The 26,014-nt window shown below is 40.8% G+C and overlaps 2 protein-coding genes and 1 long non-coding RNA gene across 3 annotated transcripts in view; 2 read left to right on the top strand and 1 right to left on the bottom strand.

Moving 5' to 3' along the window:
* Window positions 1–32: 32 nt before the first annotated feature.
* LOC108165835 (uncharacterized) lies at window positions 33–16,057 on the bottom strand. The gene is made up of 3 exons (XR_001776151.1): window positions 16,041–16,057; window positions 1,360–1,365; window positions 33–123 (listed from the first exon to the last, which is right to left on the bottom strand). It is a non-coding gene; the product is annotated as an uncharacterized LOC108165835 (long non-coding RNA).
* manea (mannosidase, endo-alpha) lies at window positions 3,363–7,173 on the top strand. Its single transcript, XM_008399769.2, has 4 exons — window positions 3,363–3,977; window positions 5,713–5,822; window positions 5,927–6,003; window positions 6,094–7,173. The coding sequence occupies exons 1-4, from the start codon at window positions 3,467–3,469 to the stop codon at window positions 6,725–6,727; spliced, it is 1,332 nt and encodes a 443-aa protein (XP_008397991.1). The 5' UTR covers window positions 3,363–3,466; the 3' UTR covers window positions 6,728–7,173.
* A 623-nt stretch (window positions 16,058–16,680) lies between the features above and the next one.
* Window positions 16,681–26,014, top strand: part of LOC103458791 (alpha-(1,3)-fucosyltransferase 9-like) — a 13,550-nt gene continuing 4,216 nt past the window's right edge. Inside the window, exons 1-5 of the mRNA XM_017302414.1 lie at window positions 16,681–16,801; window positions 16,963–17,074; window positions 21,174–21,422; window positions 25,347–25,523; window positions 25,721–26,007. Coding sequence (XP_017157903.1) covers window positions 25,511–25,523; window positions 25,721–26,007 — 300 coding nt within the window. The 5' untranslated portion in view covers window positions 16,681–16,801; window positions 16,963–17,074; window positions 21,174–21,422; window positions 25,347–25,510. The remainder of the gene's footprint in view (window positions 16,802–16,962; window positions 17,075–21,173; window positions 21,423–25,346; window positions 25,524–25,720; window positions 26,008–26,014) is intronic.

Below are 26,014 nucleotides of genomic sequence, written 5' to 3'. Positions count from 1 at the left end.
TGGTGGTTTTAATTCTAATGCTACTTGAGGTTTTCTGAGGTACTCTGTTGTGTTAGGGAATGCTTTCTTTGTATGTCAAAGAACAATGTGACCAAGTTGCAAAAATCTTTGTTTTTTTTTTGTCTTCATAAATACAAAAAGAAGGTTTAACATTATTTTATGTTGACCTTAAAAACGGTAAGACAAAAAAAAAAAAAATCCTCGTGTGTTTTAACTGGGACTGCGGTTCCACTGCAGGACCAAAACAAAAGTCTTATTTCAACTTATCACAGCATGTGTAATATTAGTGGTTCTTGTGCACATGAACTTTTTTAACCATTAATAAAGAGCACCTTCATATTTGTAGAACAGACCAGTTTGAATGAACAAATTTGGCCCTTCTGATCTTGGACATCATCTACGCAAACAAAATGTATTCTCGGCGTCCGTTGTCCATTCTGTCTCGTCTCCCTGTACCTTCGACTCGACTCCTACACAAAAAACATGCTGCTTTCTTGCTCTTAGCTGGTATTGACAGTTTTTCCTCACTTTTTTCCCTCTCCTCCCTTCTATAATCTTAATTTTTTTTTCTTGAGCGAGCGATTGAATTGATGACGGATTATGAGTTATGAATGTCATGGGGGTTGGCACACATTGTTTCCAAGGTAATGATGAATCAAACAAAAACAAAAAAAAGACATTGCAAGCTTCAGAAAACCATAATATTGGAACTGCTTCTTCTAAGTTTGCTTAACACTAGCTTTCCTCTCACCCATTCAGTCGAGGTGCAAGGTGTGAAAATTAGCAGAGCTCAGTGTGGGTGGGTAGTTTTAGCTTTGCTGTGTGATTGTGTTGCCACCTGGTGTATAAATATGGCACTGCGGTGCACAAACGGTGCACGCCTCATGTAAAACGGTAAGCATCCAAGTAGATGGGAGAGGTTTTTTCATGACATTGCTGGTGTCGCTCATCGTTCTACACTAATACAGCCACACTGTCCAGCTAGCCGGTTGGTTGGTGTCCATCTTAAGTTTCTACTGTTCACAAGATGCTTTTGTAACTTCAAACAGAAAAAAGTTGCTTTTTTCATTCTATTTTTTTTTTGTTCTATTTTTATGTTTTTCTTTTTTTCATTATGGATTACTTTCAGTTTGCTTAACTTATTTCCTTGGTGTTACCAAAAGCTGTTTTGCAGTTTGTAAAAGGTTATTTCAAAGTGAATACATTCAATAAAATGGATGAAAGGAAAAGTCAGTTGTCATTTTTATTTATCTTCTTGAACATGCTCTTCCATATCTAATGGAATTCATCACTCCCAACTCCATTTCTATTCCTGAGCAATTGTTTAAATCAAAATATATATATATATATTTTTTTTACTTTTTTCTAAATATTTAGCAAGCTATGCTGGAGTCAGAGTTCATGTAGATCTAGCTGATTCCTCTAACGGTTAATTCATTCTTCTTTCATTGCTTAAGCATCTGCCTGAATGCAAAGTATGTGTAAAGTCTACCCAGTTGTTTGCGTCTGCTAGAGGATCTCCGCACATTTTCGTTTGCACTGACTGCGTGTTCCAGGAAGGATAACTGACCTTAGTTTGGGTGGCTATCGGTAAAAAGTTTGTCATTCAGGCAGTTAAGTGATCACCCATGAAAAAAGGGAGGAATTGGCTTTGAACCCCAATCCGATGAGTCTGCATCCAACTTGAATAAAACTGGTAAATAAAGGGCTGCAGAAAAAACGGGGACAAAGTCTCATCTGGATTACCACAATCTTATTGAGTTACAATAAAAAAAAGATAAAATAAATTGTAATGGAAATTTGACCCTTGGAGGCAGTCTTAGTATTGTTTACACATCATGATGAAGGCATTTCTCCTTTAATGAACAAAACCACTTCAGTTCTGAGAAATGGACTTATGTGTCTTGTAACATTTATACCCCAGGGAAACAAAACAGAGTTGTTCACAATCAAAAATGTCTAGCACTTAAATTGAAAATGTTTTAGCGGCACTTATTTTGAATGATTTGTAAGCGGGTGTTAATTGTGGAATATTTGTTAAAAGCAACTGACTTTTAACATAGGAGTTTTGCACAAAAAACACTTAAATTGTAGGGTTTTTTTGTTTTGTTTTTTGCGGACTAGTTGTGGACTGCAGTGTGGAAGAAATTAAAATGCACATTTAGTAGCTGGATAGTGCTAACAACCACCTGGGACAGGAGCTGTGGATTATATTAAACTGACCCCATATGAATGGGTCAAAACTTTAAGGATGCTTTTTGCTCCAATGATTATGTCCATCTTCAAACTATTTGTATAGATCGATACATGGATGTCATGTCACAATAAATAAAAACCATGTGAAGCACAATACATTGTATAGGATCAAAATATTAAACGTAGGGAAACAGTGCATCATTAAAGTGTGAAACTTACAGAACTAACAGTGGCAAATAGTTTAAAATTTAGTAACGACAGTAAACTTGTAGCGAGTAGGGTTTGTTACAAATGCAGTTAAATGTTTCAGTACAGCTCAGTTGCACGCATTTTTTTTGACAGATTTTTGATGTATTACAACTTCCAGCCTGATGGGGGCGGTATGCATTCTTCTCCGGTAAGTGTGACGTAGCCCCGGCCATCACAACTATCTACAAGCATGGATGGGTCACAGTAAACGGTTACAATGCTAGCTGAGCGTTTGTAGATCTGGGATACATTCCAGGACAAGTGCCGAACCAGAAGTGGTGGTTTTGTGCACGTCCCCTGTGTCTTATACAGCTGAAATAACTCAGAAAGACTAAAGCACGCCGTTACTGTAAGTTCATATGCATTTTAAACACTTTACCTTGTTTAATCTAAGGCTAGAGCGAGTTCTTAGTTTTGTTTAATAAAGCTAACACGTCAACCCTGCCATGGTTAGCTGCTGCTATTGAAAGGTCTGAAGTTCACGGCAGTGTACATTGACTTTGGCTGAAAATATGTAAAAGTAAACAGTCTTCCTTCCTTAGGACACCCTCACCATAGTTTTGACATGTTAGCCAGCTGCCATATGCATTTGCTCTAATTAACATGCGTTGTACAGTTAATTTAAGTAAACAAACAGTATTTCCGTGTCATCTTTTTGTTTTGAAAATAATTCATTGGATTGTCATCAGATTGATGATGGTCTTCTGGTTGTGTTGGTTATTGGTAGCTGAAACACTTCACAGAAAAGGCTAAATATGAAACAAAGCTGCTAAAGTTAGAGGTGCACCAATAAGAAATATTTAGGACTCATTTAAGATTACCTTTTTAATTTGTAGGTTTTTGTAACATCTAAATAACTATAGTGTTGTATGAAATTAAAGAAGTCATGATTTTTGTTTCCCCAAAGAACCAGGCTGAAGAACAACTCTTCATCCCTCCTTCAATGGCACCTTTTCCACCACCAGGCCCTCGCTGCCGTTTCAACAATGAACTATGGGAAGCTCCCAGCAGTGAGTGAAAAATGGCTAGGTTTAGGCTCAAATCCTGCATCACCTTAGTCTCCTTAGCGTTGCTCCTCGTCATCATAACGCTGGTTTTAAAGGCTCTCGCCCCAGAGGACTCTCCTTTTGACGGCCCTGGTGAGGTTAAAATAAATCTTAGACAGGCTGCTTTTCAGAACCAGAGAGACTTCAACAAAAGACCCGAAGAGACAAAAATGAGCGACCCTGTTGAGTCAGACAAGGACGCAGAGCTGCAAAGCACACTGAGGAAGTTTCCTCCTCCAAACTACTATCTCCATGCCTTCTACTATGTATGGTATGGAAACCCCACATTTGATGGCAAATACATCCACTGGGATCATCCACAGCTGCCACATTGGGATGCAAAGGTTGCTCAGGAATATCCACAAGGAAGGCACAAACCCCCTGATGATATTGGGGCCAACTATTACCCCTCCTTAGGGCCGTACAGCTCCAGGGACCCATCCGTTTTAGAGGCACATATGCAGCAGCTGCGTACAGCAGCCATTGGTAAGCCAAATATGATTCTTAGTTTTAAGATCAATGGTTATCAGTGTTTAAAAATGTAATATTTTTGAATTAGACATTTTAAATTTAATGTTGTTAATGGGGATGTCCCAGGTGACGTTAGGTTGAACTAAACCATCTTTTAATTATGAAGAATGTGCTCTTGATTGTCCAAAATGTTACTATGAATTTACGTACATTTAGAAGTTCCTCTTCCCTAATTCAATAAATGTCAAAAGTTAGTCATTTTCTTTTAAACCAAGCATAATGTAGCCTCGTCCTTTTCCCCAAATTGCAAATATTTTAGTGCACTCTGGGTCCTTGACATCTGAAAGATCTTCATGTGGTCGATTTTGGATTTTTATTTTTATTTTTTTACCCCTTTTAGACAATAAACATGATTTTGCAATAAAATTGTAGAATCTACTTTCCTAATAGCTTTGTGATGCAGATGTAGCAAAAACATTTTCGTCTGTTGTTTTGAGAGCCGAGTCAGAGACAGAAAAATGGGACAGAAATAAAGCAGACAAAATGTTATCCCTGGATAGCCAAGAAGTTGAATCCAATTGAACTAACCAAAGCTGGATCCACCTGGTTTAAATTCAGCTTCTGTATTCACCAAAGTTATTCATCAACATATACCCGTCTCTCAAGACTTACCCCAAAATTAAAACAGTTGTCCCTGCCTAAAGAGAAAACCGTGATTCCGGGTAGACCAAACTTGATGCAGAGATTCTCTGTGGCCTAGACAAAGAAGTGGGACATTCAGAACCGCAGGTCTAGAGACCCAGTTCACTTTGCTGAAAGATGAAACAATGAGACCCAAAGAGTCTCAAGAAAGATGTTTCAGCCTTTTCTCTTGACATGTTGATGTTTTTGGCATCAAAGTTTTTCAAACCAAGAACATTTTTCTTCTGTTGAAATTCTGACTTTTTTTCCACCAACTTTCCCCAAAGGTAAGTGGGGTGTTTAGAAATTCTGATTATGTGAGCATGTGAGACCATTTAATGAAGCCAAATCCCAGTCAAGCTGCTGCTGTTCCACATTGATAAGAGTAAATGAGCTGATCAAGATGTTTCAGGGACTCCTACCTTTCGTGTCTTATCAGCATATCCCACTTAACGGAGAACCCGGAAGAGACCCAGAACGTTAAGGTATCCAGACCAGTGTTTCTCAACCCTGGTCCTCACCGCCCCCCTGCTCTGCATGTTTTAGATCTGTCTCTATTCCAGAACAGCTGATTCAAATGATTGCATGACCATCAAGTACTACAGAAGCCTGTTAATCAGAAGGGAAACACCTAAAGCATGCAGGGCATGAGGACCAGGGTTGAGAAACACTGCTCGAGAACACAGGTGTCAAACTCCAGTCCTGAATTAGGTCATTAGCAAGACTCTGGAGAACTTACACAAGAAGGAGGTAATTAAGCCATTTAATTCCAGTATTTTGTACCTGTAGCACATCTAAAACCTGCAGGACAGTGGCACCTTGAGGACTGGAGTTTGACACCATTGCTCTAGAATGAGCTGTGGTGTTTGGCAAAATTTTCTCATACATTCAGTGAGTAATGGATACATTTTTAAAAACGAATCACTAGCAAAACGGGGTTCTTGGAAGGGGAAAAAAAGGAATAAATTAAGATTCCTGAACAGTTAACATTTAAATCTGCTTCAAAAAGAAAGCCGCCTTTTGCCTCAGATATTGTGTAGCTTTTCTTCGTATTTGTGTTTATCATCAGGTGTCATCGCCGTTTCCTGGTATCCCCCTTCCACAAATGATGACAATGGCGAGCCAATTGATGAAATCATGCCTTCTTTGCTGGAGGTGGCACATAAATATCACATAAAGGTGCGTATGACAAAAGCTTTGTGCTTTGTGGGGATTTTAAATCCAATGTTGACACCTTCAATCTGTTGGAATCAGATGCAAAAAATAATATTGTCTGTTTTCAGGTTGCTTTTCATATTGAGCCCTACAAAGGAAGAGATGAAGTCAACATGTTTACCAATGTCAAATACATAATTGATAAGTAGGTGTTGTACTAGATTAGCTGTTTTTATAGTCGCCTTCTACTTTAAGTCAATACATTTTTATTTACCAGTGATTGCATATCTCTTAGGTATGGAGAGCATCCTGCATTTTTCAAGTACCGGACAAACGCTGGCAAACTCCTTCCACTTTTTTATGTGTATGACTCCTACTTGATGAACTCGGAGCAATGGGCTAAGCTGCTGAAACACACAGACAGCAGCAGCATCAGGGACACACCGTATGACGCCATCTTCATCGCCCTGCTGGTTGAAGAGAAACATAAGCGAGAGATCCTGACCGCAGGGTTTGATGGCCTCTACACCTACTTCGCTACCAACGGTTTCACATACGGCTCCACTCAGCGCAACTGGGTCTCCATCAAAGCCTTCTGCGACGACAACGACCTCGTATTCATTCCGAGTGTCGGCCCCGGATACATTGACACGAGCGTTCGGCCGTGGAACTTCAAAAACACTCGAAATCGCATCAACGGCAAATACTACGAAACCTCGCTGAGTGCGGCGCTGGAGTCCAGACCCGATTTTATCTCCATCACCTCTTTCAACGAGTGGCACGAGGGGACTCAGATTGAGACGGCCGTTCCCAAAACAGGTCAAACCGTGTACCTGGACTATCTGCCGAATAAGCCCACCATCTACCTGGAGATAACTCGCAAATGGGCAGCAATATTTGGTGGAGAGCGACAAAGATGGCAGGACTGATCATGGAGCCTATTTATTGAAAATGATATATACTACTGAAAAACTCATTTAATTTGCGAAATGGACTACAATTTGAAAATGATTTTAAATGAGGTAAGGCCACAGTGGAGATAATGACTCATTCACTGTTAGTTTTGACTTCAGTCATGTATTTTTTTATTTTTTTTGCACTTAAACTATGATTTGTGTTTTCTGTTTATGTTCAATTGTCAAATTATTTATTAGGAATTGATCTTAAAAAATAATTCAGATGTTCCAGTATTTAATGCTAATATGGGCCGTATTGATCCAAACAGCAAAGTTGACAGAGTGACTTTTTTGTTCTGTACCCGTACTGTGAATGCAGAGAGTGTGTTCAATATTTTCCTTTCACCTTATTTGAGGTGTCTCGCTGTGGTGAGACAAGCGTTTGCACGAATCACTTGAATAAAACGATCAGATGCTGATGTGTAGAAAGTTGTCATCACCTTTCAAAATCCCACAATCAAACACACCACACACAGTTCAGATTGTTACCAGTGTCACAGTTGTTACAGGCAGCTTTTCTGTTTTGAACGGGTACAACACCATGAATAACAGACAATTTCACACTCCTGCTTGGCTTGTGACCTCGTTATCTGAGATGAGAAATTCTTTAGGTGGGAAAAAAAAAACCAACTGGAAGCAATTTCAGTTTTATTTTGCACTTGCTAGGTGTTCTCAATATACTGGATTAAGTGCTTGTTAAAAAGGTCACAGCAGATTTATCAAAGACAAAGTCGAAACCGTAGAAGTGTGCCAACCATCAGGTTTTTCCCAAAGCTTAGGGCCTTTATTCTCAGATTCTCAGTGCTATAGAGCTCCTATTTTAACCTTAAGGATTTTTTGCTGAATAGTGATTGAGCCAGCCACTGAGAGTGACCCTATGAGTAGAGGTCAGAAATTTTTAACTTTGTCTTCCATGTCTGCAAAATAATGGCAGCGCATATGTAGGAATTAAAATGCCAAATATTAAGAGCTTACATTTTTAATTTGAGAGAGAAATTCATATCTTTGTGCTGTTGGTGCTCAAAACATTTGATTTCTTTCAAATACAATCTGAGAGCCCCAAACCTGACCCCCAGCATAGAGACAGCAGTCTCTGGCAGACCGTTCAGCCAAAACACAATAAAAAAAAATCATAATCTCCATCTTAAATTAATGTTTTTACAGTTTAATCTGTGATCAGTAATACAAATTTTGTCTGACTGATGGAACTGTTACCTATTCAGCCAGCTGAATAAATCTTACTGGAACTCAAAAATATAGACTTATGTAAATACATCACACCTGAAATGTGAATATTGCTGAATATAATAGCCACTTGGTGTTGGATCAATACCAAAATGTCCAGAATCTCACTCCCTTAGTGAGGAGGTGTGGTTGACCCCGTTGCTAGGTGTGACGCTGTGATTGGTTCTTCTTCTCAATGGACCATTAGTGCCATCATCTGGTAAGGAGTGTGGGAAAAATGTTGCCCAAAACAACCTCATATCCTATCAAACAAATTACACCGTCTGAAAGTGCAGCATCAAAAAACAGTACCTGCTGTTGGCACAGTTCTATCCATTTTGCAGACAATATCTCTCCTTTCTCAGCCATACCATTATCTTTTCTGCTTAAGACTCAGTTAAAGTCCTCATTACTCTTAGCACTTTGCTATGTTAGGAAGTGTCTCAAGGCCTAAGATTTCTTTCTAAGAAAAATCTTAGAATTTCAGAAATTTTCCAAAAAAGACGGTACAAAGAACTACTTTTAGTCAGGTTCTCTTGTTGATAAACTAATAAGCTTAATGACGCACTTGGGCCTCTGGATAGGATGGAAACTACATATTGAAGTTCAAACTGAACATGAAAAGGGAGAAAAAGGGGAATTTAAGTGACTTTGAATATCCCATGGTTGCCAGACAGCCTGGGCTGACTATATGAGGAACTAAATTAGCATTTCAGAAAACTAGAGATGTTGTAATGATATCAGATATATTTTCCTAAACAAAAGGTCTAGCCCATTTCCAACAAACTTTGACACAGGGAGATACTGGTGGAAATATGCAAAGGTTGGTCAGCAATTGTAACCATAGTTTGATTGCTGTGAGTTTAATTGGATTAAAATGTGAATTAAAACCAGTAATTTTCCTTCAAATGAATACTCATGTTGTTTTATTAGTCAAAAAACACCAGATGTTGACTGAGATTTGTACAATTTTTGACCTGTCTATATATAATAAGCTGGCAAAAAATACATTTTTAAGTGGGCCAAGTATATTTTCTGATCAGAATCAGATAACAGTGCAAGCTTGAAAAGCTAGAGTGTCATTTTATAACCCAGGACAATGATATGCTTCAGGACTCTTTTAGGGCTGAGAAATGCAGTTTACTCAGGAAAATCCTGAAGACCAATGACTTCAAGGTCATGAAATCAAGGTTTGTGAATGTATTTCCACTGCTTTCAAATTGTATAGACCCCCACTGAGTATAAGAATAAGATCTTCTGGTTCTCTAAAAAAAATTTCATTAAATTTGGTTGTCTGAAAAATACTGGTGGAAATACACACCAGTGACAACCTCTATTAAAACTGTGACATCCTCCATTACAGACAACAGCTTTGAAATATTTAATTGGAGCAATGTTTGAAGTTGCCACTTACTGACAGGTTTATGTTGTCCATTTCACACTCCAGTGCATTTTCTTTCTGATTCTGCATATTGTTTAAACATTAAGTTTTTCAAGTCACAGGAATGTGTGATCCAAAAAGAGGGTCTTTCATGAGATCCACAGCAGACGTCTGTGTGGGTCTTTGTTCAGACATGCAAGCTCTTTTCAGTTTTACATTCTTAATGGACTGCGCAATCTTTTCACTCAAAATAGATTCGTTTGAGATGCCTTCTCCCCATGCAGTAGTTTCATTTCATCCTTACTTTGAAGCCCAGTCTCAACAGCATGTAAGTTGTCGTTTTTATGCTACGATTCATCGCCTTTTGTTCGTTAAGTATCAGCAGATCTTTCGTGATTGTAACTAATTTCAACTTGTTAAGACCAGAACATTTCTCTCTGGGTTATTTAGGGCCATCTGGACTCAGATTTTCTTTCCTGATGCCCTTCTGTTTAAACTAAACTCTAGCTAGAAATGCTAGATTTGTTGAGGATCAAGATTCATTAAGCTCCACTCACGGCACAACAGCAATGACAGATAGATGTCTGACCCAAGTGCTTAATGAGAGGTTGGGATGATCTAACACATTTGGAGCTTGATTCTGTTTAGCAGAAGCGCATAAGTGCTTTTTAAACCGCTGCACTTTCAGTTTGGATCATTCATTTTGAAACCAGAGTCTCACAAGTCCTAAAGCTATAATCTGATCAGAAAGGCCTTAAATGATTATTTAACAAGCTTTCCCAAAGTTTAATGGGGAAAAAAATACATATGTGTGAATGTTCTTGCATTCATTATGCGTGAAATTAAACATTAAGCTAATATTTACAAGAATTTCATGCTCTGTTAAGTCATTCAAGTTCATTACCATTACTGTAGTCTGTATTTTGCATCGTCCAAAGGCCATGCAAAAATATTGGCTTGAATTTACAACAAGCAAACAACAGTATTTTAATGAGATGTTATGTGGTAGACCTCCTCACACTAGTTCATTATATTTTTGTCAATCTTTTCTAAAAAGTCCAGCCAGATCAGATTGGATCTTTGAGCTGATTAGGTCTTTTTGGAAAATTCACTGCTGATTAACATACCGGGCTGTTTGGCTATCCACACTCTTTACTTATTGGTTTCGGCCAATAAGATGAAAGTTTGAAAGAAGCACACGTTCCATTTGATGACATTCTTGACAGATGTGCAACATTTAGTGCTAGAATGATTTTGTAGAGTCGAGGCTGTTGTTCACATGTGATAATTTCACATTTCAACAACTCTGGACTATTTAGTTTAGTGATTGGGTGACTTATACATGTCAGGATCGGTTCTGTTTTGGTTTCTTTGTTTCTTTTTTGTTTGGAAGCCTGCTGCTTCCCTATTCCTCAACCAGATGCCGCCTGAGAGCAGAGCCCTTGCAGAAGTGCGTGGTTGAACCTGGAGACACACCTGTTGCGCATTATCTGGCTGATGCTGTGGATATTTAAGGAGCGGTGAGCTGAGACTCCCTTTCCTGAGTGTTTGTTTACCTTGGTAACAATCGTTCCAGAGGGAGGCCCTCTGAGAGTTTCCCCTTGAGTGAGCTTTTGTGTGTTTTCCTCTTGCCTGAAGTCCTCCGGAGCTCTTCGTGGAAAAAGTTATTTTGTCTCCTCCTAATCCCTGTGTGGTTCCTCACGATGCCATTGGTTTTACCAATTGGATGCCTTCCTCGAGCACTCCCTTCCTGGTCCGTTTGTCTCTTGTGGTTTCCTTCGTGACGCAGCAGTATGTACCTGTTTGTGTCTGGAGCTCACCAAGCTTCACGCCTCCTGGACCACTGTTAGCTACCAGCCCGCACTCCACACAGCCAGCTTACCTGTCCGCCCTCCAACGGTTCCCCATTAACTACGCCGCCCTTTGTATTCCGCTCTGCTCCTAAGAACAACTTACCACTGCTCCAAGTAAGCCTCCACATTTACAACGCTGTTTCCCCTGAATTATCCGACCTCTGATTATATTCTCTTATTAACAGTGGCTGATCTGGTGAACCCACTCCTGCTCCGTGTTTTATTCCTTTCCCTTTTCTCCTGTTCAATAAAAATCATTGTTGTTTTGAAATACGTGTCTCCTGATTGTGTTCGTGCATGTGGGTTCGAAAACTGGAACCAAACCTGACAGAACACTCAGGCCAACAGTCTACCCCTGCAGATGCAATTAGGAGAGCTTTATCGGAACAACAGAACCTAATACAATCTCATGATGCTGCTCTGCGGGAACAAGGAAGCTGGCAAGCCGAGACCAACCGGCGGCTTGCCGAATTATCTAACCTTCTTCAAGGTTCTGCCCAACAAGTCCCAAATGTGCCATCAGACCAGCCTGAGATTCAGAGAACACCTAGTTCTGCCATGTTTTCAGAGGTACGACCTCCAGCACCCAAAAAATTATCCGGTGACGTAAAGAAGTGTAAAGGTTTCATTTTACAATGTGGGATCATCTTTAACCATTCACCTCAGAGTTTCCGTCATGATGAATCCAAGATTGCTTATATACTGTCATTGTTAACAGGACATGCCCTGGAATGGGCAGGGGCTAAGTTTCCCTCACCCACAAACTTTGGCTGCACCTTTTCTGAGTTTTTAAAGGATCTCAAGCAGGTTTTTTGTCGTGATACCAACAAGACCTCCGTTTCCAGAGATCTGTGGGGTCTTAAGCAGGGTCAAAGGACAGTGTCAGACTTTGCTATAGATTTAAGGATTAAGGCTGCGGCCTCTGGCTGGAACACTGCTGCATTAAAGAGTATATTTCCAGTTTCTGGAAACCACTCAGAATCCATTTCCCTTTTTGTGTTCAGTGCAGCCAGTTCACCCCTTGTTTTGGGCTTTAACTGGTTAGTTGCCCATAACCCACACATTAACTGGATTAAAGCTCACATTGAGTCCTGGTCGCTCTACTGTCACGCCTCTTGCCTCCGTTCAGTCATTCCATCAAGTTCTCCAGTTAATGATCCCTCCGAGTCCGAGTTCCCCGACCTTACCTCTGTGCCCGAAGAATATCATGACCTGGCACCTGTATTTAGTAAGGACAAAGCTCTGTCACTTCCACCTCATCGTCCGTATGACTGCGCAATTGACCTTCTTCCTGGTGCCCCACTGCCTAATAGTCGTTTATACAACATTTCTCTCCCCGAATGCCAAACTATGGAAAAATACATAACTCCTTAGCAGTTGGAATCATCCGCACGTCTACCTCGCCCCTTGGAGCAGGTTTTTTTCTTCGTTGGGAAGAAGGATGGTTGTTTAAGACCATGTATTGACTACAGAGGTTTAAACCAGATAACTATTAAAAATAAATACCCACTGCCTCTCATCTGCATTTGAACCCGTTCAGGGGGCCACTATATTTACCAAGCTATATCTAAGAAATGCATACCACCTCCTTCGTATCTGCGAGGGGGACAAATGGAAGACTGCTTTTAAAATGCCCATGGGTCATTATGAGTATTTGGTCATGTCCTTTGGCCTGTCTAACGCACCTGCCTTTTTTCAAGCACTGGTCAACAATGTTCTAAGAAATTTTATAAATGATTTTGTTTTTGTCTAGCTGGATGACATTCTGATTTATTCTTGCTCCCTGAAGGAACATAAGCTACACGTTCGACAAGTTCTTCAGCGCCTCCTTGAGAATTGGCTGGGAGTTGCTAGCCATAAAGCTAGCCTTGGAAGGATGGCACCACTGGCTGGAGGGAGCAGTACATCAATTAATCGTTTGGACCGACCATAAGAACCTCTCATACCTACAATCCGCTAAACAAAACAACCCCCGACAGTCCCGCTGGTCTGTATTCTTCTCCCGGTTTAACCTCTCCATTTCCTACCGTCCAGGATCAAGAAACATCAAATCAGATGCCCTCTCCAGACTCTACACGCCTGATGATTCCGTTGAGGGTCCTGCACCACTGTTACCCCCAAGATGTAGTGGGAGTCGTCACTTGGGAGATGGAAGACATAATTTGCCAAGCCCAATGCCAGGAACCTCCTCCTGTGTCATGTCCCCAGGGAAGAGTCTACATCCCCACTTCTGTCAGAGCCAGCTTTTTACAATGGATACACTCATCCAAGTTTTCCGGACACCCAGGGGTAAGCCGCACTATTGGGTTAATCAACAGAAGGTTTTGGTGGGATTCCGTTCATAAGAATGTTGAGGAGTTCGTCCTCGCCTGTTCTGTCTGTTCGAGGAATAAGTCTTCTCACCAGCCAACCACAGGCCTATTACAGTCCCTTCCCGTACCCAAGAGACCCTGGTCACACATCGCAATCGACTTTGTTACCGGATTACCACCATCTAAAGGTATGACCACCATTCTCACCATCATTGACCGCTTTTCCAAGTCCTGTCACCTCATTCCCCTCTGTAAGCTCACCACTTCCGCTCAGCCCGCATTGCTGTTAATAAAACTTGTCTTCAAGCTGCATGGCATGCCCCAGGAGATCCTGTCGGACCAAGGTCCTCAGTTCATATCACAGGTTTGGAAGCAGTTCTGTTCCGCCTTGGGTGCCAAGGCTGTTTCTTTCCTCTGGTTATCACCCCCAGACTAATGGGCAAACAGAGGATGAATCAAGAGATGGAAGCCACCCTCCGCTGTATCTCCTCCTCCAATCCTGAAGAATGGGCCCAGTATTTCCCGTGGGTTGAGTATGCCCATAACAACCACATCTCTGCCGCCACTGGGTTGTCTCCGTTTGAGGTCTCCCTGGGGTATCAGCCACCGTTGTTGTCCGCGGACAAGGAAAGAATTTCGGTGACCTCAGCATCACATACGCCGTTGCAATAAGATCTGGAGGGACACTATCACAGGACTTAATAACACGGCCGCACAAAACAAACGCCTGGCTGACCGCAAAAGGACCCCTGCCCCGGTCTATACGGTGGGTCAAAAAGTTAGTCTGTCCACCAGAAATATCCCTCTTAAGTCCATGTCCAGGAAGCTGTCACCCAGATTTATCGGCCCCTTTGAGATCTTGTCGGTTATCAGTCTGACCGCTGTACGTCTTCGTTTGCCTACGTATTCATGGTCACCTGGCGACGAGGTCGTGGGTTTCAGTACCTCGTCAATTGTGAGGGATACGGCCCGGAGGAACACTCCTGGGTTCCCCGTTCTTTTATCCTCGACCCCTCCCTGATTAGTGAATACACTGCCTCTCAGCCATCCACCTCTTCTCGGCCGCCTCGTGGCGTCTGTTGAGGGGGGAGGGGCATCGCTTTTGTTTTGGTTTCTTTTTCTTTTTCTTTTTTGTTTGGAAGCCTGCTGCTTTCCTATTCCTCCACCAGATGCCGCCTGAGAGCAAAGCCCTTGCAGAAGTGCGTGGTTGAACTTGGAGACACACCTGTGGCCATTATCTGGCTGATGCTGTGGATATTTAAGGAGCGGCGAGCTGAGACTCCCTTGCCTGAGTGTTTGTTTACCTTGGTAACAATCGTTCCAGAGGGAGGTTACCCTTGAATTACCCTTGAGTAATTGCTTTTGTGTGTTTTTCTCTTGTCAGGTTTGCCTGAAGTCCTCCGGAGCTCTTCGTGGAAGAAGTTTGTTTTGTCTCCTCCTAATCCCTGTGTGGTTCCTCACAATGCCATTGGTTTTACCAATTGGATGCTTTCCTCGAGCACTTCCTTCCTGGTCCGTTTGTCCATCCATTAATTTTCTTTACACCGTTGTCCCTTACTGGGGTCGGGAGGGGTGCTGGTGCCTATCTCCAGCTAACATACCGGGCAAGAGGCAGGTTACACTCTGGACAGGTCGCCAGTCTGTCGCAGAGCAACACAGACACACAGGACAAATGACCATGCACACACTCACACCTAGGGGCAATTTGGAGAGCCCAATTAACCTGACAGTCATGTAATTGGACTGTGTGAGGAAACCGGAGTACCCGGAGAAAACCCACGAATGCACAGGGAGAACATGCAAACTCCATGCAGAAAGACCGGGGCCGGGAATTGAACCCAGAACCTTCTTGCTGCAAGGCAACAGCTCTACCAACTGCGCCACAAGTGCAGCCCTCGTCCGTTTGTCTCTTGTGGCTTCCTTCATGACGCAGCAGTACATACCTGTTTGTGCCCGGAGCTCACCAAGCTTCACGCCTCCTGGACCACTGTTAGCTACCAGCCTGCACTCCACACAGCCAGCTTACCTGTCCGCCCTCCAACGGTTCCCCCTTAACTACGCCGCCCTTTGGATTCCACTTTGCTCCTAAGAACAACTTACCACTGCTCCAAGTAAGCCTCCACCTTTACAACACTGTTTCCCCTGAATTATCCGACCTCTGATTATATTCTCTCATTAACAGTGGCTGATCTGGTGAACCCATTCCCACTCCTGCTCCGTGTTTTATTCCTTTCCCTTTTCTCCTGTTCAATAAACCTCATTGTTGTTTTGAAATACGTGTCTCCTGACTGTGTTCGTGCATGTGGGTTCGAAAACTGGAAACAAACATGACAATACAGATAATTTAGTTTCACGGTGGTTTGTGTCATCTACGTAAATGGGGGATGAAAACCCCCATTTATTGTGGCCATAAGAACTGCATAAAAAAGGCATAACAATCAATCCAGGTTGTTTATATGGCACATTTCAGTAGCAAGGCAGTTCAAAGTGCTTTACATCATAAAAACAGTCATAACTTTTTTTTAAAAAAACATTCAATTTGTTGCTTCTTAACATTATGCTCCACTTTAACCTGGTAAAATAACATCTATTATATTCAGTGGTTTTCCCATGACAAAATGTGAAAACATTTAAATTGCATGAAAACTTTTTTGCATAGTACTGTGCAGTGCTGTTTAGAATGTTTAGTCTTTGCAGCTTTCGAAAGCAAGTACATTTCATTTAAAATAAGATATTGGGCTGACGTATTAAAAAAACACATACCATACAGTTCAGATTTTAATCAAAACGGAGAATTGTGTGTCGTTTGCACTACATGTGTTGGTATGTAAAACTGACATCCCACTGAGACATACATAAGGTCAGGATTGTAACCTGTCAAAATGTGAAGAAAAAAAAAAGAAACATGCCTGTTTACAGAATGCGCAGTCTCTATTGAACAGAATCTATTTTTTCTAAAATGCACCGCAGCAGCATCTCCACATCCTCCAGCAGCACTGACTGTAAACAGAACAAGGTAGCGCATGGGCCAGCCAGCAGGGAATTATTCCACATCGCGTCACATCCCTGAGCATATATGGCGTCCTCTCACACCGAGCCGCGAATTTAATGTGCAGCAAATCGAGGAAGCCGCCCCCACCTTCTGTGCCCCCCTTTCTTTCCTCCCTCCCATTTTTTTTATTTAATCGTTATTTATTTAATTAATTTGCAGCCACCATCTCCCGGTCGGTGCGCTGCAGAGGGAATGATGCGGGCAGCGTGCGTCGCCGCTTCATAGGTAGCGTCTTTCTCCTTTTTTTTTCCCCCCCCCCCCTTTTCTCGAGATCAAGACGACGAATGCGGGTTCACCCCAACCTGCTGCTGCAAATACCACAGCGGATTGCCTGATTTTATTTATTTATTTATTTATTTATTTATTTATATTTTTTTAAATTCCAGGCGCATCCGCAGCTTCTCTGCGTGGTGCAAGGTGTCTTTGAACCTGAGACGGAGAAGGATCTCCGGGAGAAATCAGAGGAAGGCTCTGTTTTGACTCACGCATGTCGAGATGGTGAGTAGCCCCTAAAAACATCATCTGGTTATTTTTATTTATTTGCTTCTGGTATCCAATTATTCGGCTAATTAGTAGTGATTTCTGCAGGGCTGGGGGCGGGAGGGGGGGGGATGACAGAGATTCGCCGATCTTCGCGTCTCATTTAACTCCTCCATTTTAAAGAAAATATTTCATTCACCAGACAATTTAGATCGTGCGCTTCCACCCTCCTAATGAATGGGACTTCTGTTTTCTTGGCCGTGTTTTGCAGCTCCAGACATTTTCAGCCTCATTTCAGCATCACTCGGGCTTTTATTCTGGCGTTTGGGACTCAATTAGCGGTGCCGTGTCAGTCGGTGCGTAGCACAATCCCGGTGATTTTCCGCTGTTCGTCAACTTTACACAGTCAACCATTTTAAAGAGTGTCTCGAAAGCATCACGTTTTAAAATGACCTTCACTGCTCGGTAGCTGGAGATTCATTGTCCTCACGGATGGAGTGCAGAGTCAGGCTCAGACGTCCTGTGCGGATGCTCGTAAATCGGACAACAAGACCTGGCCTGTGTTTTGATGCACATGAGTGCGTCTCAGTTTTAGTGAACATATTTCTTTTTTAAAATTATTATTATTGAGGGTATATGTCGAATTTGAAGCAGCCCTGTAGTCATAACACCGGGGCAGTTGGAGGGAAGCCAAAGGGATCAGTTGAATGTGAAAAAGACTCCTCAGCAGTCCATGGTGCAGGCATGCACAGCTCTACACGGATTTCTTAAATCAGTGTTTACATCAAGCACCTTGCACACAAAGTTAATTTCCAAAATGGCATTACAGGAAATTAGGCATTCGAACTGTTCTTTTTTTTTAAAATGCATCATATGTCTTCACGGATTCTTGCAAGCAAAACTTAGGTGCATATTTGGCTTATTTTGAATCCACCCAGGATCACAATTAGTTACATAAAGCCTCAAATACAATGCTAATAATATTAGGATACATTTTCCTCAACGAAAACTGCAGAGAACTTAAGTGCTTATTGTAAACTTATATTTTATTAATATTTACTATTTTGTTTCAAAGCAGTATGTCGTCCTCATGTCGGCTAAATACTCCGGCTGGATGACCAATAACTTTCTCAAACTACTCTCGGCACTCCACTGCGACTCAAATCCTCCTCTATCAGTCGCATTTCCTTTTTGAACCAGATCGTCGCTATTTCTCTCTCTCTTCCACTCTAAGAGTCAAATTTGACCCCAAATTATCATTTCAGCAACACATTCAAGAACTTTGTAAGACTGTGTTCTTTCGCCTTAAAGTCTATTTCCGAACTCAGCCCCTGCTCTCCTCCCTGAAAGATGCAGAGAAGCTGGTCTGTTTCCTCCAATAGGCTGGACTATTGGAACTCACTCCTCTGTATGATTCCTGTCCTTTAGCATCCATAGACTCCAGCACATTCAGAACTCTGCTACCAGGATCCTTGTTATGAGATGCAAATATGACAACATCCCATTAATCCTCCACTCTCCCTACTGGCTGCTGTTAAAAATGAGGATTCAATGCAAGATCTAGCTGATCGCATGCCAATGCACCAGGCTACCTGAAGAATCTCATCTAAGTCCCAACAACCATGACAAACCTCAGTTCTAAAGACAATGTTTAATTCCCTAAAGCTCTAAGCTGCACACAACAGGAGGCAGAAAACTTCCAGGCAGCAGATTCATGGCTGTGAAAAGCTGCTGACAGGTCGGAAGTCCTCCTTGCCGTCACCCTAATCTTTAGTTCCCTCCAGAGATTATGCATCAAATTCAAGTCAGGATTCTGGTTGGGCCACTACTAAATGCAATATTACATCCAGTCAGAAGAAACATGCCGGTAAAATTAAAGATCCCTTTAAACTCAAGTCTCCCAGCAGTTTGTGATTATCTCTGTAGTGTAAATGCTAACAGTGTCGTATTTTTGCTAAATTAAGTCAATAACACAATCCAGTGACAAAAACAATAATATGCAGCATCATTCTAACATTTGAACATGTTTTATTTCATCCTGCGGCAGAGGTTCAGTGAAGAAGTCTGCTTTGGTCGACAGTGCTCTTTCTAGTCTTCTCTAATTTTCATTCTGACTCAAAAACTGGGTCACAATTTTTCACACACTGCTTAGCTGCAACTACCCAGAATTTGAGTTATAAAGATATCTGTGTATATTTTATGTGTGGGTTGAATAAAGAGTTCCTGCATTCAAAGAAACAGTAAAGAAGGGTGAGAATTAATGCAGAATCCCAACTTAAAACGTCTGTAATGGAACTAATATATATGCACTGTTCATAACAAGACCGATACAGTAAACCTGGAAAAGTAGGACAAGCACTACATTGGACAGGATAATGACCTAAAAAAAGAAAAACAGGGGCTTTTTATGGCAAAGAAACTGTGTGTCTTTAACTGGTCAAGAAAGTTGTCCTTAGAAAGGGAAACGATGAAAACAAAGACATATTCATTTTTGTTGATGAGCTGCTTCAAGAAAGGCTGAGGTACACACTCAGCCATTCAATAGAGTAATGAGGAAGAGATTTTTTTTTAAGATTAGGTATGAGACATCAGGAAGGAAGTTGTGGAGCTCCGTTCTACAAAGGGAATGGACCCATAAGCACTGGAACATCAGCCAACATATTTGATGTGTGCTGATTATTCTGATAGTGAAAATGTAAAGTTTGTTCCTGGTTTCACAATTGGTGACTGTATGATGTTCTTATGACGTGAAGCACTTTGAATTGCCTCGTTGCTGAAATGTGCTACAGTGGCTTGCAGCAGTGAGGACGCACAAAGTATGTAAGAACTATTCGTTTTTGATGCATTCTTGTGTTTGCAAAGGACCACAGCATTTGCAATTTCTGGCATTTCGGTGCGAGGAAATCTTCTTTCACGTTTTTATCTTCGTCTCAGCAGTGTCCCCGAGTGCAGAGGAACTGGAAAAGTTATCAGTGCTGGTCCTGTTAAACTGCTTTGTTCGTTTTTCTCAAGAGGTGATTGTGCATGTGTACAGATAGTGCAGGAGCAGAACTGGATGCTCCCAGGGATGTGAACTGAAATGCAAATCTTGCAACTACACACTGAGATAATGCATCTGGACCGTAGTGTTATTAAGAATTCTGGCATCAGCGTTCTACGTGTGCAGAGAATACAGAATGTATGACCTGTGAATACATTGTAAAATAATGTCACTTCCTTGAAAATTAATGCTTATTCTTTTCTCTCTTGCTGTTTTGTTGCAGTGACAAGCTGAGTTTAAGTCCTGTAATTACATTTGTGTGACTGTTAGCATTAGGTCAGAATCCATAAACGCATCTTTTTTCACAGACTTTGGCTCATGGCTTGAAGCTGAGCTTCTACTTTTCACAATTTGATTTACTTTATTGTATTTAAAAGTCATTTCTGCCGTTTTTGCAGTTTAAAAGAATTGTAGAAAAAATTTAGTCCTAATGTTTGTGAAACATGATACAACAAAACTGATCCTTACATAAGTTTTCTTTACCTTTTACGACTAATAATTACTGCCTGTAAAGGAATTTCTCTTTCACCAGAATAAAGGTAAAGGTCTTTATCTTTGAAATGATAAAATGTATTGATATAAGATGCATTAATACCTCTTTGGATAAGTTTTCCTTTCGTGGTAAAATGTTCGCACTGCACACTGACAGAGAGCTAATTTCAAAGACCCATAATGATAAGAAAGAGCAACTTGTTAGCCTTCATGAACATGTTGCATCAGCGACAAATAATCAGAAACAAATCCAGATGTTCAAGTTCTAGAAAGAAAAAATCTGTGTAAATATTCTCAAAATGAACTTCCTAGAACTGAATACCAGTGAAAGCCCTATAAAAATTTTGGTTATGTGGTAAAACGTGTCATTGTTTTCTACTGAAATAATGTATTTGAGAAAGGAAAGTCTTTATTATATTTAGAATTTTGTTTGTGTGAGATCAAGAAAGTGAATAAAAAAATGGAACAAGTATGCAAAGGTCAAGCACTTCCTCGATGACGATGTTTTGTCTAAAAAAAGAAAAGCAAAATCATCCCTCGAGAAACGGCATCTCTTTATATCTAACATGTATCCTCTGTTTCAAGGTGTTGGACAAGCATCTGCTGAAGGGTGGTTCCCTGCAGGTAGTGCTGCCTCTCTTTCCCTGTAGTATCGGGTGTGGACGATGATGACGATGTTCCTGAATAGATTCAGACAGACCGAGCATCGTCCTCGACGCAGTCTCCAACAGACGAAACTTTCCAGGAGCCGGAAAATTATTATCAACTCACACGACGCTCTGAGAGGCAGCGTGGTTTCATCTCCCTCTTCTGACGACGAACATGAGAGAGAAGGTGAGGCAGCAACACAGTCTTCTTCTGTACTCTTCGATAAAACACAGCCAGACCACGCAATAGATGATTTCCCATTTCTGAACTTTGCCAGAGGGGATGGGCTGGTCTTGTCTTCTCCGGCATTTGCATAGTTAATGGCTGTGCAAATGCAAGTAATGTGGTTTACTTCATTTTACACAAGAAATCTTTTCTAAGTTAGTGTATCACAAACCTTAGCCCTATCTAAGCTAGAGTAAAGTTAGACCATAACATTTCATTGGAGATTAAGATTGGATTTCACTGCAGTTAAGTCAAATTGGCATCGAATGTAAGTCTCATATCATTTTACAATGAGAAAAATATTGTGAGTGGATACCAAAAGGGAAACAAAATGTGTCGACAATAGAATACTTTATGAACACCCTATAATCACTGAGAAATCCACCGATGGAAAAGGAAAGCCCAGTGTCTGCTTTCCTTTTCCATTGTTCTTTGTTGGATAGACCAGAACAAAAAGTTCACATGGTCTACCAAAAAAACAATGATGTTTCCTTATCACCTTCATCAACTCTATTGGATTTTTAATCCCTCACAACAACATCAAATGTTTTAATCCTACATTTCTGTAAATGTTCTTTTTATTTTGTCCTCTCCTACAGACATTAGATCTCTGCTTATTGTTGTGATTGTTTTGCGTCACAAAGTTTTCAACAATGAACAACCTGATGGGACGAAGTGATGCTGCAAACTTATGAAGTGATGTTGCAATCTAGTGGCATGCGGTACAGATTGCCCCAGGTTTAAAAGTGATAGGGTTGGAATGAGATTCCCAATCGTAATGAAATGGATCGAAGAGAGCAGAAAAATGCACGCTACTATGATTATCAATGTAAAATTTGATGATATTTCAAGATTCAGGAGGTGATCTGTTGAACATTGGTGGTAGTTTTACCCTTGTTTACTTTGTTCAACAATCTGTCTTAAATCCTTTTTGGCTGGTAGAGGTATTTTAAAAGTCTCTCTGTGTTTTAGGTGTTTTTAATAAATGTCAAAGATATCTTCTCGGAAGGAAGAGTTTTATTTGAGGAGCAAAATTCATCTTAGTTTCAAGTCTAAAACTAGTAACGGGTGCAAACAGAGTAACTCTGCTGTTTACTCTGCTGAGATATTGCTCGTGAAGATTTTCTGCTGACAGTCAGAAATAACGGTCTAAATCAAGCAGGAGATGAACAACAACACAAAACAAATGCTGTTCTCACACACCATCCTTTTCTATTTTCTTCGTTTTCTTATAGCATTTATTAGAGAAGCAGTGCTGTCATGATCTTGAACTCTAACGTGGAATACTCAGGCATATGTTTCAGCGTTAATTGACTGAGTTGCATATTTCCAATCTAAACAGGAAGTCGACGCTGTAAACCAATGATCATGTTGTAGTTGGGGTGATTATTTGGATCAAGCTCATTTTCTAGCGTTCAACATTTTTAAATTTACAACCACAAAGCTGATTGTAGACACTGCAGAAATTTACAACAAATGCTGGTTGAGGTTCTTTATGTGACAAAAATGTCTTGAAAGGAGAAGAAAACATCAGACCAAGTGATTTGATTTCATAAAGCTAAAGTTGAAGTTTTTGACAAGGTTTCCAAAATGATTGTTTGGGACCAAAATGATAGTGAGCATCACTAACAGAACCGTATGCAATAAAAACACGCTGAAGGAAACTAAAATAAGACCAACTGGTCAAGGTGCTAAGCAAATATGACATGCAAAACAACAATCACTTGATTTTCTCTGTTACTGTCATTGGATGTTACACAATAAACATGTGAGGCTGTTTTAGTCTTTTGTATCACATCTAAAAGCAGGTTAAAGTCCCACACAGTAGCAATCCATGAGATTAAAACCTCAGCAAATCCAGAGGCAAATTTTATGAATGATGGATCTGAAGCAAAGCTGTCATTTTTATTCAGTGACTATTTACTCTGATGAAATGAAATGGTTCTGCATTAGTCATGGCAACACATTTCAAAACATAAGAGGCTGAACTGGTCAAATACATTGTCGCGTACTAATACGTAGTCACAGCAGATGGATAGTGTCTTCATCTTTGTATCATCATAAACAACATACATTTCGAATCCTGAAAGGATCCCCAAAACCATTTACCACTTATAGCAGTCAGTCGGCACAACAATGTTCCAGTTTGCGAGACCTGAGCCCATGACGGCTTAAAGTGATTTCTGTTCCAAATCTAACAGGAGCTGAACAACAACACTTGGATTAAAATAATCACTTCAGCTGGTCAAACGTTTTGGTTCCAACAAGCAATCCATATATTTTAAAGGTTTAGCTTAGCTCTACAACATAGTTTGTCATTTTTTACATGCTTATCTGTATGTTTATCAAACTCCTACATGAGAAGCTTCAGCTTTGTATGCCTATGCAACAAATATGTTGCATATTGTACTGTCACGATGTCCTGACAGTATAAAATATGGAACGGATAATCTGTGACAAAATCCAAGCTCCTCCTGCCTTCTACCTGTGGTACTGCCATAACACAAAAAAGAGCCAGGAAGAGTGTCTTAGCAGTGTCAATCATGCCCATGTATGCACTGCACACACCTCTCTTTCACATCATTTCCAGTACTGATTGGTTGCTGCTACTATTAATGGCAGGGAAACTGTTTATCCACCATTATTGGTGGCCATGTTTACTAGCCTGCATATTCATGACACATTACTTTCCTTGCTGTGGGGAAGGAGAGGAACTGGGAGGGGTTTACTTACCGCAGCTTTAATGGAAAGGTTGTTTTATTAACCTTCACACTGCTGTCATGCACGGTTGAATGAAAGGGCTATGCACACAAAGGTCTTTGAGCATTTACACTAAACACAGTGGCAGGCCAAGGTGAGCGCCAATAACTTCGCTAAATGAAAGTACACGTCCAAAGATGCAATCAAAAATATAGCAGGACAGGTTAATATTTACACATCCTTTGTTTGATCAGATCATAATCATAATTGTGTCCAATCCAGTTTTATTTCTAACCCTGTGTATAATGCAACACCAATACAGACGGCAATACATGAGGACAGCAGCGAAGCAGCCCCTCGGCATGATTTAAAGTTCACAACCTGTGAGGATTTGAGTTTTTTGTGTGTTTATTTTCTAGGTTTTGTTTCCCTGAGTCTCTGTGGTGTCCTGTCCCTTCCCCCCCCTTGATTGCTTCCCAGGTGTGTCTTGTTCCCTAATTACCCTCCCTGTGTATTTAAGTCCACCTGTGTCCTTTGTCTCTTGTCGAGTCCTCGTCAAATGTCTGTTGTGTGCTGGCCAGTTGAACTGGATAGTCCTGCTTAAGCTTAGCTCTCCTATTCAGTCTTCAGTGTCATCAGTTGCTACTGCTGCATCAGTTGGTAATTAGCTGTATGCTAACCTCTCTGCCGTGATGCCTGTCATCCTGGACTGTTTTGAGCTTCCTTCATTAAATCTCATCATTTTCACTACAACCTGGGTTCAGCCTGCGTCTTTCCTCACCACCTCAAACCCACATCATGACACAGCCTCGTTGTTTCCTCCAAACATTCTTGTCATTTTTTTGCCTTGTAGTCCAAACTTTTTCTGCAAATATTATCTAAATATTCTAAATATTAGCATATTTGTACTTGTATGTAATATTTTGTTCTGAAATTTGAACTTGACTACTTAATCCTGTTTTTTCTCTCTCTTTTTTGTCTCTAATGTTTTATGTTATAAAATCACAATAACTCAAACACATTCATTAAATGTGAGAATTTAAATTACTTCCATGACGTATGTGAACCTTTGATCGTAACTGTGTCTTTGCATGTTGGTTACACAAAATCTATAGAATTCTTTTCCCTCTTAAATTTTTTTTAATCTGTACTTTCTCTTTATCTTTTTTCAATGTCCTTGTGAAGAAAGTATCCCTAGGTAGACCTGCTGAGTCACGACCAGTCAAACCTCTTTAGGTCATCAAGGACCTGCTTTATTCTTCTAAAGACCAGAGAAGCACCTCTCACTGCGGACCATCAGATTTATTGAAAGAGCACAGATTCATAAAGGGCATTGTGTGGATCTCAGCATGCTGCCAACAGGTCTGTGAAGCAAAGTGATTGAAGAAGCATCACTGTTCAGAGTTACTCCATAGTATCTAATGTGTTGTGCTGTGCAGGATACATTTTCAAGACAGCTTTCGTTCAATCGAGAGTGAAATGAATGAATGCAAATCTTGAAATTGAAACCTTTTGATTGTGTTTTCTTTTTCTCTCTTTTATTTCTGTGCTCTTCTCAGGACAGAGCAAGCCATCTGGAACTTTTCACAAAATCCTTCGACCGCTTCTGTTCAGTATTTTTATCCTCGGATGTTTTGTGACTGCCTTCTTGATGTATTTTAAGCCATCCACCAGCTGGTTAAATGGTCCATTAGAATCATCTGATTCCTCAAATCATGTCAAGCATGTCTTTGCAAAGAGTGACAAAAACATGACTACAGTTCTCGTTTGGCTGTGGCCCTTTGGACAAACCTATGAAATGAACATCTGCAGCTCTGCCTTCAACATCGAGGGCTGCTTCATCACAGCAGACA

This window comes from Poecilia reticulata, linkage group LG22 (genome assembly GCF_000633615.1).
Source record: "Poecilia reticulata strain Guanapo linkage group LG22, Guppy_female_1.0+MT, whole genome shotgun sequence".
Classification (NCBI taxonomy): domain Eukaryota; kingdom Metazoa; phylum Chordata; class Actinopteri; order Cyprinodontiformes; family Poeciliidae; genus Poecilia; species Poecilia reticulata.
The sequence above is the reverse complement of the archived record's forward strand: the minus strand, read 5'-3'. Positions and strand labels throughout refer to the sequence as shown.